Source organism: Neomonachus schauinslandi, chromosome 2 (assembly GCF_002201575.2).
Source record: "Neomonachus schauinslandi chromosome 2, ASM220157v2, whole genome shotgun sequence".
Lineage (NCBI taxonomy): Eukaryota > Metazoa > Chordata > Mammalia > Carnivora > Phocidae > Neomonachus > Neomonachus schauinslandi.
In genome coordinates this window covers 73,022,811-73,036,776 of record NC_058404.1, presented here as the reverse complement: position 1 = coordinate 73,036,776, position 13,966 = coordinate 73,022,811, and the positions used below count along the sequence as shown (strand labels likewise).

The following is a 13,966-nucleotide window of genomic DNA, read 5'->3' as shown; positions in this document are numbered from 1 at the left end:
TGAGAAAGTCAATATGAAGCAACTTCCAGCTAACATTACCATTTCTAAGATTGGTTTTACCCTCCTCATCCAAATGAAATGACAGTGTGTAGAACAAAACAAAGAGTGAAATCAGGAGCAGAAAGGAAAATTCACGTTTGAGGTAAGTTGTGGAATTGTCAAGCTGAAATGCAGTGTTTACTATATCCATCCACTATGTAAACTACATTTATATAAATGCTTACGAGAAGTGTGATTTTTAACAAAAATCACATACCCAACAACTGCATTTTTAAAGCTCCAAACTGTAATTCTCCTCTGAAAACCCTAAATCCTGAATGGCAAACAGATTTTTATCTGATGAACCAACTCTGATGGGCAAGCAGCAGTTAGGAAGTCAGGGGGGAAAAGACTGGGAAGCTCAGCCTGGAACTGGGCACGGGAGATGCCACTGCAGCCTTCCACGGGAGCTAGTCCCAGTCACCACGCAGACGGCTCAGAGCACCAGGATGTGGAGATGTGGAAGACGGGCATGCCTGCCATGCTCTGAAGGGTGCTCTCGACCCGTGTGGCCACACTGTACCCAGCCCTGGGGAATGGGAATCGTTTGCAAGAAGGTCGTCTTGCAAGCCCCTTCATAGACTTAAACTCTTTCCCCCTCCGAGCAGAATGCAGAGCATGTCAGGCATTATCTCCTCTATTCATGGTAAGGAAACTGAGCTCTAAGGTTAAGCTACTTGCTTCCAGCATACAACAATTCTAGGAAAGGACACCTGGTCTTCTGAAGCTGGGCACTGGACTAATTGTAGGAGAGCTAAAACCATAGGGGGAACCAACTGTATACTTTATTATTTTTTTTAAGTCCCAAGTGGAAATAGAAGACCTACAAAACTACCTAGCATCTGGAAGGCACGAGCAAGCAGATCACCCTGCCCTGCTGTGCAGTTTGTGCCCTGCAGAGGGCGTCCCAGCTTGGAAGTGAATGTGAGCTGAACTCCACTTTGCAGTGGCAAAGTCATGTGCCCTGGTGTAAAGCTCCATCTGCTGGAGGAAGGGGCACCTGTTCCTAATTCACACAACAGGCCTTTCATGAGAGTAAAGGCTTGAAGTTCATCAGAACTGAATTCAAATTCTGTCCCACTATGGGGCAGGGGGCCAATTACAAAGGCTACAACATAAATGGTGCCTCCTGGAGTTGTACGGGTGGTGGCCTTCTCTTCCTTCCAGCTCCACAACCTGGGACATGTTCTTTGAGCTCTGAGTCTCAGTTTCTTCAGCTATATGGTTGCCGTATGAACATATTTCATTTGTAGGTATAGAATTAAATAAGATCCTTGTAAATTTCTGCAATATAAATTTTAAAATGTAATAGCATTTTAATATTTAACTTTATAATGAAGACTTGGAAAAAAAGAACTGAGCGGAAATATTTGCCCTTTTCACCATGGTTCCCTTATCAGAATGAGAATGGGGAAATACATCAATAGAGTGATTTTGCAATCTTACCTAATGGATCTTTTTCTAGCTTTACATCAATGACATTTATAGTTTATAAAATATTATTTGGCTTTTAAAAAAATCTACAAGTGAAAAAGAACAGTTGGGGGGAAAATTAGACTTTGCACAGGGATTTATTCAGTCCAATTCTGACTGTAGCTCTAATTCAGTATAAGAACCATACACTGGCAATATGTGGATATGAGGCAAGAGGAGTATGAATCATTACAGGTAAAATTCTACTCAATTTTGACTTCATTTTAAAATCACAATTCTCTAATTGAATAAGGTATCTCCTAGAAACTAATTTTAACTACATGTTTGTAATGTTATCACTAAGAGACTTGAGTTTTGTGCATTTCGATTTTAAAGGAGTAAGTGGAAGCTACAAAATGCTACCTGTATTAGGATTCATCTTGAAGAATTTTCCATCAGACAAAAGGAAATATGACAGCTGTCCATTCTTTCCCGAGTCTCTGTCAATTGCTGTAATTTTGCCTATTACCCCTTGTGGAACAGGGCTTTCCTCGACTTTCAAAAACAACACATCATGCAAGAAGGTAGGGGAATTGTCATTCTCATCCAGGACATGAACAATTACTGAAGTGCTCACATTTTGCGACAATCTGTCCTCCGGGATCCAGGCAAACACTCTAAAATTATATGTCTGTGTGGATTCATAGTCAAGCTGTCGCCGCAAATAAATCCAGCCTGTGTCAGGGCGAATGCCAAACACAGCGGAGTCTGTGCTGGGCTCCAGCGAGTACAGGAGCTGCGAGGCTGTGCGCTGTGGGCCAAGTGGGTAAGCCTGTATTTGCAGGATTGGGGTCATCAGCGAGAGAGACTCGCTAACTTCCACTTGATAGACCAAGTTTTCAAAAGTCAAGGATGGGTTTTGCTCTTGTTCCTCAATCACAACTGTCAGCACTAACAGGGATGCCTGAGGAGGAACGCCCAGATCCTGGGCCAGGAGAGTGAGCGTGCACTTCCGGGGCATGTGACTTCCCAGACTCTCATTGAGGTACACCGCACCAAGCCCTGAGTCGATGGCAAAGATGCTTGGATCCTGGCTTGCGATTGTATATCTGATGAATCCATTCTGCCCACTGTCTTTGTCTTGTGCACGGGCGAGGTACAAGGCTGTGCCAGGCAACGTGGTTTGAGCTATTTTCACCTCATCAGAGGCTTTGGGAAATACCGGACGGTTGTCATTGACATCAATTACAGTTATGTTGACCTCTGTAATGCTGTAGGCCGGAGAGCTGCCAAGCTGAGCCTGCACTGTGAGCACAACCACCGGCTGTGTTTCATGATCCAGAGGCTTCTGAGTTCGAATGACGCCCAGCCATGGGTGAATAGAGAACTTTCTGTCCAGATCACCAGAGGAGATTCTATAAAAAATTGGCTCTGAAGAATCTAAAAAAAGAGTTGGGGGGGATTAAAAAAAAAAAAAAAAGAAAGAAAAAGCAATCACCAGATGCACCTACTGGAATGCACCTATTGGAAACGCTGAAAACTTAAAGCATTAATATACGTATGTGTATTGCTGTAATTTTGCCTATTACCCCTTGTGGAACAGGGCTCTCCTCAACTTTCAAAAACAACACATCATGCAAGAAGGTAGGGGAATTGTCATTCTCATCCAGGACATGAACAATTACCGAAGTGCTCACATTTATGTCCTCCGGGATCCAGGCAAACACTCTAAAAGTATATGTCTGCATATATATTCCATGGATATATACTACATCCATGGAAAACATAATGCAATGTATTACATCTTTCTCAGCTCTCCAGAATCTACTGAAAAGTGAACACCATGGTTAAGATGTATTTGCGGACAAAGGTAATGCCCAATGGACAAGAAGCAAGCCACAGGTTTCACTATCTTCCTTTCAATCATTCTGCATTAAGTAAAAGGGAAAGATATTCAGAAAATAACTTGGATGCCTGTTTCACATATTTGGGGAAGCCAAGTTAAGGTTATACTGATGCTTCTCTATGATATCTACCTGTGAATGGCAAATAAACCCCACAAAGGTTAAGGGAAGGGAAAGAGGACAGAGAAGAAGTGGACTGTGAGCAGAGCAAGATCTTTGGACAAATAATTCACTTCTAGGAATCTACTCTGCAGAGAAACCTTTATAAATCATATATGGATATTTGCTTGAGTATTATTTGGACTAGCATAAAATGGCTATAAATCATTCAAATTAATAGCAAAAGGGAAATGTTTCAAGAAAACATGTTTATATCTAAGTCAAAATACTACGCAACCTTTGTTTAAATGAGACAGAATGATGTCCAGTTACTTGGAAAACTGTCCTCAACATATAAAGTGGCGGTAAAGGGTAGTTGTAAAACAACAAATACAGCAGGATGTATTTTCATTAAAAAAAAAAAAATAAGTGTGGGGCGCCTGGGTGGTTCAGTCCGTTAAGCGTCTGCCTTCAGCTCAGGTCATGATTCCAGGGTCCTGGGATTGAGTGCCACATTGGGCTCCCTGCTCGGCGGGGAGTCTGCTTCTCCCTCTCCCTCTGCCCCAACCCCTGCTCATTCTCTCTCTCTCTGTCTCAAATAGATAAATAAAATCTTAAAAAAAAAAAGACTTTCACAAAATTTTAAAGAGTGTGTATGTGCACATGTGTGTGTTTGGAGGAGTGGGTTATAGATGTATACTTTCTACATTATAATCCTTCTGTATTGTTTCAAACTTTTAAAAGTATCTATTACTTTTTTGATTAGGAAAAATCATAGGATAGAAATGATGCTGAAAGAACAAAGAGTAAGCCACAGATTGTGTGGTCTCCATTCTTCTTGCATGGAGAAAGGAAAAGATTTATTCAAGATGACACAGCCTAAGAAAACACCGAAAATATTCCAGTAGTGGATTTTAACAAGGCATAAGAAGCAAGTACTTACTCGAGGACTCTTTTGCTTTCACTGTTCCCACAGGACTGTCTTCAGGTACATCTTCATAAACTGAGAAAGTATACTTAGGCCTTTCAAATTCAGCAGGTGCCAGTGTTGTCTGAAGAATGTGTATAGTGATGTCAGCATTAACGACAGATGTGAGCCCGCCACCATCTCGAGCACAGACCATCAACAAAAGGGTAGTAGATTCCAAGTGACTAAGAGTTGACATTAAGTAAATAATTCCTGGGCAGGAGAGAGAAAGAATTGAAAAACAGAGAACAGGCAATAAATACTGATGAGCAACAGTGACACTGGATCTGCTAACTCTACCGCGATGGTTAACTTTAGGTCAACTTGACTGGGCCAAGTTGACCCAAACATCTGGTCAAGTATTATGTTGCATGTTACTGTGATGGCGTTTTGGATGAGATTAATATTTAAATGGGTAGACTAATTCAAGCAGATTGTCCTCCCTCAGGTGGATGGGCCTCACTAAACCAGTTGAAGGCCTAAATACAACAGAAAGACTGATACTTCCCTGAGTCATGGCCATTCCTCATGCCTGATTGCCTCTGAAATGAGATATTAGTTTTTTCCCGCTTTCAGAATTATACTGAAACATCAGATCTTCCTAAGGCCTGAGACTACAAGCATCAGACTGGAACTACACCATCGGTTCTCCTGGGTCTCTCATTGACCAACTCACTTGCAGATTTTGGGACTTGTTTGCCTCCATAATCACATGAGCTAATTCCTTATAATAAATAAATCTCTCTATATCTACCTCTATCATCTATCTATCTATCTATCTATCTATCTATCTATCTATCTATCTTCCTATTATCTCTCTCTCTCTCCTATTGGTTCCATTACTGGAGAACCCTGACTAATACATCTACTTTCCAATCCAAGAATTTGAGCATATTTGCAAAATGATGGTCCAAATTCAGTCAGGTAAGCAATATTTTCCCAGAGCTTAAACATTAGGCATCTAGGAAGTATATCAGTTCAGCAGTAAACATAAATTGTGTTGCCTTTGTTAGATCTTAACAACAATATAACCAGCCCAGGATGATGGGATGGCAGAGTATACACCATAATCCAAAGTAATCTCAGCTAATGGAGGATTGTAGGGTGATCACAATCTGCCCAGGTATCAGGATCCTAAATCTACAGAATGAAACTAAAACTTCATCTTCTGAGGTATTTGACACCTGACCTGAACTAGATGGTTAGGGCAGCTCTCTTTTTCAACTGGCTCTATGTTTGTGGTGAGAAGGTATAATGTCGATGGCTGTGGGTAAGAAAACTTGAATAAATGTTAAAACCATGGTAGGGGCGGGGTGCCTGGGTGGCCCAGTCGGTTAAGCATCTGACTTCAGTTCAAGTCATGATCAATATCAGGGTCCTGGTATTGAGCCCCGTGTCCATCAGACTCCCTGCTCAGCGGGGAGTCTGCTTCTCCCTCTTCCTCTGCCCCTCCCCCCCCCGCCACTCATCATGCTCTCTTTCTCTCTCTTTAACAAATAAAAAATCTTTTTTAAAAAAGTGTTAAAACCATGGGGACAAGAGTGAGAAGTTAGGCTTGTGTACATAGTGTGGGTGAGAGGAGAAGGTGTGAATGGTTAAGTTGGGGAGGGATCCAGTAATGCTGAGAAAACCAGCTATTTAATATTATTACCACCCTTTCATGTGCTTGTTTGAAAACAGATAAAACATAACCAACTTCAGAAATGAACATGTTAGTTTTTTTTAATGAGAAAGAAAAAAACACACAAACTTATCACATGAATTTACATACAAATAAATGTAGCTGAACTCTGCAGGATCTATCACAATATAATTGGCTGTAAGCATAAGTTAAATGAAGGAATAGTGCAGTTTTTGCCAGTTTATGAGAAGCTGGCCAAAACATCTGAATTGTCAGCTTTCTAGGCATAAAAAAGATGATATCCATTCAATTTCTTTCTTTTTTTTAAGTCAAATCTGTCCTCTTACAAACTCCAATTCCTTGTTTCTATTTCTATTAGAAATGTAATGAAATAGGGGCACCTGGGTGGCTCAGTCGTTAAGCGTCTGCCTTCGGCTCAGGTCACGATCTCAGGGTCCTGGGATCGAGCCCCGCATCGGGCTCCCTGCTCAGCGGGAAGCCTGCTTCTCCCTCTCCCACTCCCCCTGCTTGTGTTCCCTCTCTCACTGTGTCTTTCTGTCAAATAAATAAATAAAATCTTTAAAAAAAATGTAATGAAATATGTTTTACTTCTCTTTGGCATAACAAGTCATCAATAACTGAGGTCAAATATCTTGTCTGACCTGCTCCAGGCAGAGCGTCCCCATTTTCTGTAGCAGTTCCTTATCTAACATGATTTTAAGTCCTTTCACTCATGGTTCATTTCTCCTGAACATGCTCCAAGTTGATTGGTGAACACATGGTTCCAGCTACAATCTAACTATTACAAAAAAGAGTATAAACACTCTTTATTAGAATACTTATAAAATATTAATGTAACCAAGTATTATTACACCAGCTATCACAGCCATATTAAAATTTGGGTTCATACTGATTTGGTGATTCACCAAAGCATTCGATAATTATCACATAAATTTCCATGTCAGATTGTTCCCATCTGTTATTGATGAGCTTTAAAAATTCTTTATTATTAAAGTCTATGCTTGGTTAAAAAAAGAACTCAAATAATACAAAAGTGTCTGCCTTGAGAAATAAATGAAAAGTCCCTCTCCCCTCCAGTCATCCCCACTCCCCAGGTATATATTCTTCCAGAGTTGACTCAGTTCCAGTTACAGAGAAATTTTTTTTTAAAAAGATTTTATTTATTTATTTGACAGAGAGAGACACAGCGAGAGAGGGAACACAAGCAGGGGGAGTGGGAGAGGGAGAAGCAGGCTTCCTGCAGAACAGGGAGCCTGATGTGGGGCTCGATCCCAGGACCCTGGGATCATGACCTGAGCCAAAGGCGGATGCTTAACGACTGAGCCACCCAGGCACTCCTACAGAGAAATTGTTTAAAGGTTTCATTTTCCACTCTTGATGATGACAATGAAAAAATTAATGTCTGCCTCAACTAGACCACAACTTGGTCTTCCTGACTCCAGAGGACTCCTTCTGAACCATTTTTCATACTTGTATTAGAATAGTCTTCCTAAAATCCAAGTCTAGACATGTTGGTGCCTCCCCAGAGTTTCAGGGTGAAGTTCAAATGCCTTCTCTATATTGACCAAGTTGTTGGTAAATGAGCCCTTTCCACCTCCATAGCCCATCTCTGTACAGCCCTTTTTGCTCCAGACACAGTGAACTATTTATAATTTCCAGGATAGACCTTGCTCTTTTCCATTTGGATTGCTGTATCCTCTTCCTAGAACAACTTCTTCATCTTCTCTGACTTCTAGTCACATTTTGAAGCACAGCTCAAGTCTTGCCTGGTATAGGTGACCTGCATATACCCTCTACTTTGCTTTAGATCCACCTTCTATGATCCCACAGTGGCCTGCATACACATGCTTATCATAAGTATAACATGTATTTTAATTAACAGTTTTGATCTCTTATTCATTCATGTATTCCTTAATTTACTTAATGATGTATAAATAAAATCAAAAGACAACATTTTGAAAATATATAAACAATAATTTAGTATCCTAATAATAAGAGATGTGGCAGAAAGGGTTGAGACATGGTCTGGAACTAAACAGACTCACGAACAGTCTGCAGGAGGGAGGGACAGTGCCAGAAAGGAGAGGGAAGACCCCCACACCAGGAAGCCCTCACGGGAAGGATGAATCCCCATAACATTTGGCTTTGAAAACCAGAGGAGCTGAATTTCATGAGTTCTTATAACCAGTGGAACTTAAAACCCGGAATTTTAAAAATTAGCAGGCTGGGATCTGGGAGAGATGGAAGGGTGAGAGGAAACTGAGTGCCCACCCTTAAAGAGACAGCACAAGAAAAAAAATGAATGGTTCAATCCATGTGGCAGATTAATACAATAGAATGTTAATGTGGCATCTAAAAAGAATGAATATACACGTTTTCATCTAGGAAGATTTTACATGCTACATTTTATATGGGAAAAATACAGAATAATTTGTAAAGTATCATCATAAATACTAACACATACTTTATTTGTACCCCATCCCCCCCCACAAACACACACGGAAAAATATGCACACTGGAAAACATGGAAGGATCTGAACAATGATCAAGAGAGGTCATCTCCTATGGGTTGAGATTATGGGACAGTTCATTTTCTACCTCTTATATTCCTATTGTTTTAATGAGCATATGTGCTATGGACTGAATTGTGTCCCTTAAATATTCATATGTTGAAGTCCTAACCCCCAGTATGGCTGCATTTGGACTAAGTAATTAAGGTTAAATGGGGTCATAGGGGTGGAGCCCTGATCTTATAGGATTAGTGGTCCTCATAAGAGGAGACATCAGAGAGCTCACTCTCTCTCCACCATGTGAAAGTAGAGAGGAGGCAACTGTCCACAAGCCGGAAAGAGCTCTCAGCAGGAATCAAATTGGCCAGTACTTTGATCTCAGACTTGTAGCTTCCAGAACTGTGAGAAATAAATGTCTGTTATTAAGCCATCCAGTCTGTGGTGTTTGGTTAGAGCAGCCTGAATGGACTAAGACAATATGTTAACTTTGTAATTAGAAATATATATATATTAAAATGTTAAAATATCCAGGAAAAGAAGATATGTTTGTTACAAACATATATGTTATATATATATATATATATATATATATATATATATATATATATATATCAAATGAATATATTTAGGAGACCTGTATTCAATTCAATGAATTGCTGAAGTTAAATCATGCTTTACAGAAATTATATAAAACTGTTTGAACATGTGATTCCCAAGATACAAACAAAAATTATGTTATAAATACTCAAACTACTGGCAAATGTACCACAATAACATAGAGTAACATAGAGTAAATTGTGAAATCTCATAAAATAAATATCTGTACTATGGTTACACTGCTACTTAAAAGCATATTATCTCTGGTGAGAATCATCTATTTAATGATCCCCACCCCCAGATGAAAGATGAGGAACCGGATGTTATCTCCATCCTCATGCTTTTATCTTGATGAAGTCCCAATAGTTCATTTTTGCTTTTGTTTCTCTTGACTTTAGAGACGTGTCTTGCAAGAAGTTGCTGCGGCTGAGGTCAAAGAGGTTGCCGCCTGAGTTCTCCTCTAGGATTTTGATGGATTCATGCCTCACATTTAGGTCTTTCTGAATCCAGCATTTTAAATAAACTGAGGTGTCTATTAAAAGTTGAGGGGCCATGGGTGCCTGGATGGTGCAGTCAGTTAAGCATCCAACTCTTGGTTTTGGCTCAGGTCGTGATTTCAGAGTCATGGATCAAGCCCTGAGTCAGGCTCTGCTTGGATTCTGCTTGAAACTCTCCCTTGACTATGCTTGGATTCTGCTTGAAACTCTCTCTTCCTCTCCTGCTCCTCCCCACCACTCACATACTCTCTCTCTCTCTCAAATAAATAAATAAATCTTAAAAAAAAAGTGGAGGGACCAGAATATATTACATGTTATATAATATTATATAATATTATAAATATTATATATAGCTCTATAATACATATTACTTATAAATATACATATTTATATATGTAATAAATAACAAGATGGTCAATAAAATGAATAGCTCTGTTTGCCCATATATTTGTCAGCTTAGAATTTATGGGTTTATATTTTCATATTTTAAAGTACAGTGATTACTTGGCTTTCATTTTTTCATGACATTTGCAAATTATCATTAACCAGTTATCATTAATCATTGTGGTACATTTGTCAGCAGGGGACAAACTTTACCTTTAGAAAAATAGAAGTTGATTAATTTACTGGCTGTTCACGAGCTCTGCTTATTTTATGTTTGAATTACTGAGTACTTGGATTTGTACATACAATTATAATGTGCAATAATGTTTGTCTATGCTCTTTATCTTGTCACTTCTTATTTAAATAGAGGAAAATGTTAGGATGAAATATTTTTTAATTGATAGACTAATAAAAGAACTCAAAGACAAAGGTCCTCTCTTAATTAAAATCTAATATACATATAATTCTACTAATTAAGAAATACTGACTTTCAAAATCCAATCTCCTGAAAAAGATGAGATGCTCTTAACCAAGGTTGTCATTCATAGTCAGAAAATAACCTGTGGGTCATTACTAGACTTACAAACTATGGGACAGTTAAGAACAAAAACAAGTGTAAGGAGCGTCTGGGTGGCTCAGCTGGTTAGGCATCCAGCTCTTGATCTCAGCTCAGGTCTTGATCCCAGGGTCTTGAGTTCAAGCCCTGCACTGGGCTCCATGCTGAGTGTGGAGCCTACTTCAAACAAACAAACAAACAAACAAACAAACAAACAAGCACAAAATCATGACCATCACCAAACATGGAGTCTATAAGTTTGGTTTTCTCAAAAACAGAGACAGACCAAAAACTATGGGATGTCAATATCAATATCTTATTGGTTATTGGTATTTATGATGCCTTTCCTATTTTCAGTTTGTGAGAATATAGAAACTTATTCAGTAAATAGGTGACATTATGCTATTTATTTCACACACGAATCTGGGTTACTAAGTGGTAGTGGCTGAAAGGAATGGAACAGACTGAAAATTTTGTCTCGTATCAACAATGAAAAGGATTCTTAAGAGAAACATACCCATTTTGGAAGATTCCACCAAATTCTATGTAGTCAGTTGAGAAGAGCAAATAAATCAGGAGATAATTTGGTATTTCAAATAGGCTTATATAAGAAGCCACAATGAAAGATCACTTTTCTACCTTATTTAGTTGAGACAATGAAACCTCTATTTATCTTAGCTTTGTGTTTAGTTTAAAAGGAAAAAAAAAAAGACATAATAATGGAAAGAGCCCTAAAAGGAAGTCCAAGAAGTAAATTCAAGTGTCAGGGTTGTAACAACAAATCCCTCAGCAAGTCACTAATACTCTGAGGGCCTTTCTTCTCTTAATTTGCAGATGGGCACAAAAGCATCCGCTTTGCTTATGCCATAAATTGATGTAAGGCTCAAACAGGCAATATATGGAAACAATATTGAAAGGTGTTATCATCTGAGACAGAGCAATAAGGGACAGATGACGGGTCCAGGAGAGGGTTTAAGTCCGATTCTGCCATTTATTCACCGTGTATCCTTAGGCAAGTCACTGAATCCCTTTCAGCTTCGATTTCTTCCTCCACTAAATAAGGGAGCTGAATTGTAAGGTTCCCAAGAGTCTGTGATCTTATACTGGAAAAACTCATAAGAAAACTCTCTAATATGCTTTTGTTTCCTACAAAAGCAACACACACTGATTAGGTGTTCATGATTAATTTCAGTCCCTGTCTTAAAAATAAAAGGAAGTCATTATTTATTTATTTATTTTTGGCCTAAGTAGGCTCACATCCCTTATGGAATGAGATGTGGTTTTAATTTATTAGCTACATATCAGAATGTTCTAAATGTAGGAAAATGGCAATCACGAAGAATTATGAGATCGGTACATGATATGAAATGTGAGCTTAAAACTAACATTAGAAAAAGATCTGCCCTTGAAATAAAGAAAAATAGAGTCTGTGCTACATTACTCACAGCCCATGTTAAAATCCACGCACTCTGTACAAACAAAAGGTTACAACCAAACAAGGAGGCGTAGCTGCCTTTAACTCACTCACTTACCCTTTTAATTACTTGTTCTTCTGTAATGCTAAACTTGGATTTTGTGTACACCACAACTAACCATAGAATAGACAATAGGCAAAGCAATATAAGCTTTCGTTGTAAGTTCTATGAGAACAGGAATTTTTATCTGTCTTACTGACTGAAGTATCCCAAATACTTCAAACAGTGCCTGGTACATAATAGGTATTGAATAAATATGTCTTGAAAGGATGAACTTGCCTCCATTTTCTGCCTTGAATAGATAAGCTACACTCTTTAGAACTTTGACTTTTCTTTATATCATTAACTTGCTTCTATGAAGAGAGGCAAACCAGAAGAATTTAACTAAAGGTAATCCTAGCAAAAGAGGTAGTTGGGCTACTGCAAATGGCCAACACAAATGTTTGAAATCAGACACCTTAAAATAATCGGAGTTAGCAGTAACGTTCGCTTCAGTATAAAATTACTAAATAAATAGGAGAACAAAGGAGCCAAAGAACTACTCTTTTCATGCTACTAAAGGGAATACTTCAAACAACATAAGAAAAAAATCTACATACAATTCATAAAATGGGATTAAAAACATAAAAAGAGCTATTAATAAACATGACTCTTGTATTTCCTTCTTTTAAAACTCAAAACAGTGTGGTCGGCCTTGTGCCCACATCAAAGGAACCCAACTAACTGAGAATAAGAGAGATGAAGGCTCAGTTCAATATCTCTCCTGGTGCCTAAGCACATTTTACAAAAATGTTCTTTGAACCAACAACAAACTTAGAAAACCAGAAACAGAACAGGAAGATAAACCCACAAGAGAAAACAACCATGACATCACCACACCCCCTTCCAGTTTTCTCCAAAACATTTTTCTTACCAGATGAACACAGAAAGTCAAAGAGCTCTATTTTTAAAGTGTGAGTCTTGATTGTGGCACAAAGAGATCAATGGGCAATCTCTTGTCTTCAGAAAAACATGAGCCTATAGCACACAGTGTGCAAGCTTAGAAAACAGCATGTCTGATAGAGGAAGCATCAAAATGAAAGGATGAATGAACCAGTGAACAAACGAATAAATGTCTCTAAGCGAGATTCCTAAGAGTAATTCATGAAGAAGTGACAATATATAAATTAGCTCATTGATTCTCAATATTCTTCTCATATAATATAAAACTATACAGCTATACATCTATAGAATTGTATAACTATATATAAATGCAAATATATTTCGTATACTTGGCATATATATCTAGAAAAGTGCTAGCCAGGTGGAAAGAGTTTGGGAGAATTTTGAGGAAAAGTGGGGGTGAGCCATAGCATTACCTACCACACTGTGATGCAGAAAGAAGATTTTAAATGAAATTTTGCTCTGTGTTATCAATGACACTCTCTTGCAGTTTCTTAAGAATTTGTAATAAGGATTTAAATCACTTTTCAATTATTTCTAGATGTCACTTATTCATTCATTCTACAAATACATATTGATAGAGGCAATTTCTTGACACTGCAATTACACTGGCAGCTTCGGTAAAGACAGACCTTTTGGCAGAAGCAAGGAAGTCCAGCTTTCTATAGGTCACAGCAACAACAACAATGACAACAAAAAGCAGATCCAGAAGAAGAAAACCATATCTCAGTACAGCTCCTTGTTCTACTCTTCGAGAACATCAACAGTTCAATTAGCTTTCTTGGCATGGCCTAGAAGCCTAACTATTACGTACGATATAGAAAATGTATTCGGAGTTGCGGTCAGCCAACAGATGAACTTGAATTCAGCTGTTCCAACTGAAGACTGCCTGTTCACTAGGCAACTTTTCCCCATAGCTAGTTGTGATGCTGTTTATTCTC

At 38.6% G+C, this 13,966-nt stretch overlaps 1 protein-coding gene across 1 annotated transcript in view; it reads right to left on the bottom strand.

The window, feature by feature from the left end:
- The window catches only part of DCHS2 (dachsous cadherin-related 2), a 301,078-nt gene that overhangs the window by 79,292 nt on the left and 207,820 nt on the right, over positions 1 to 13,966 (bottom strand). Inside the window, exons 5-6 of the mRNA XM_044913075.1 lie at positions 4,399 to 4,635; positions 1,876 to 2,892 (exon numbers count right to left, since the gene is read on the bottom strand). Of these exons, the coding sequence (XP_044769010.1) occupies positions 1,876 to 2,892; positions 4,399 to 4,635 (1,254 nt within the window). The remainder of the gene's footprint in view (positions 1 to 1,875; positions 2,893 to 4,398; positions 4,636 to 13,966) is intronic.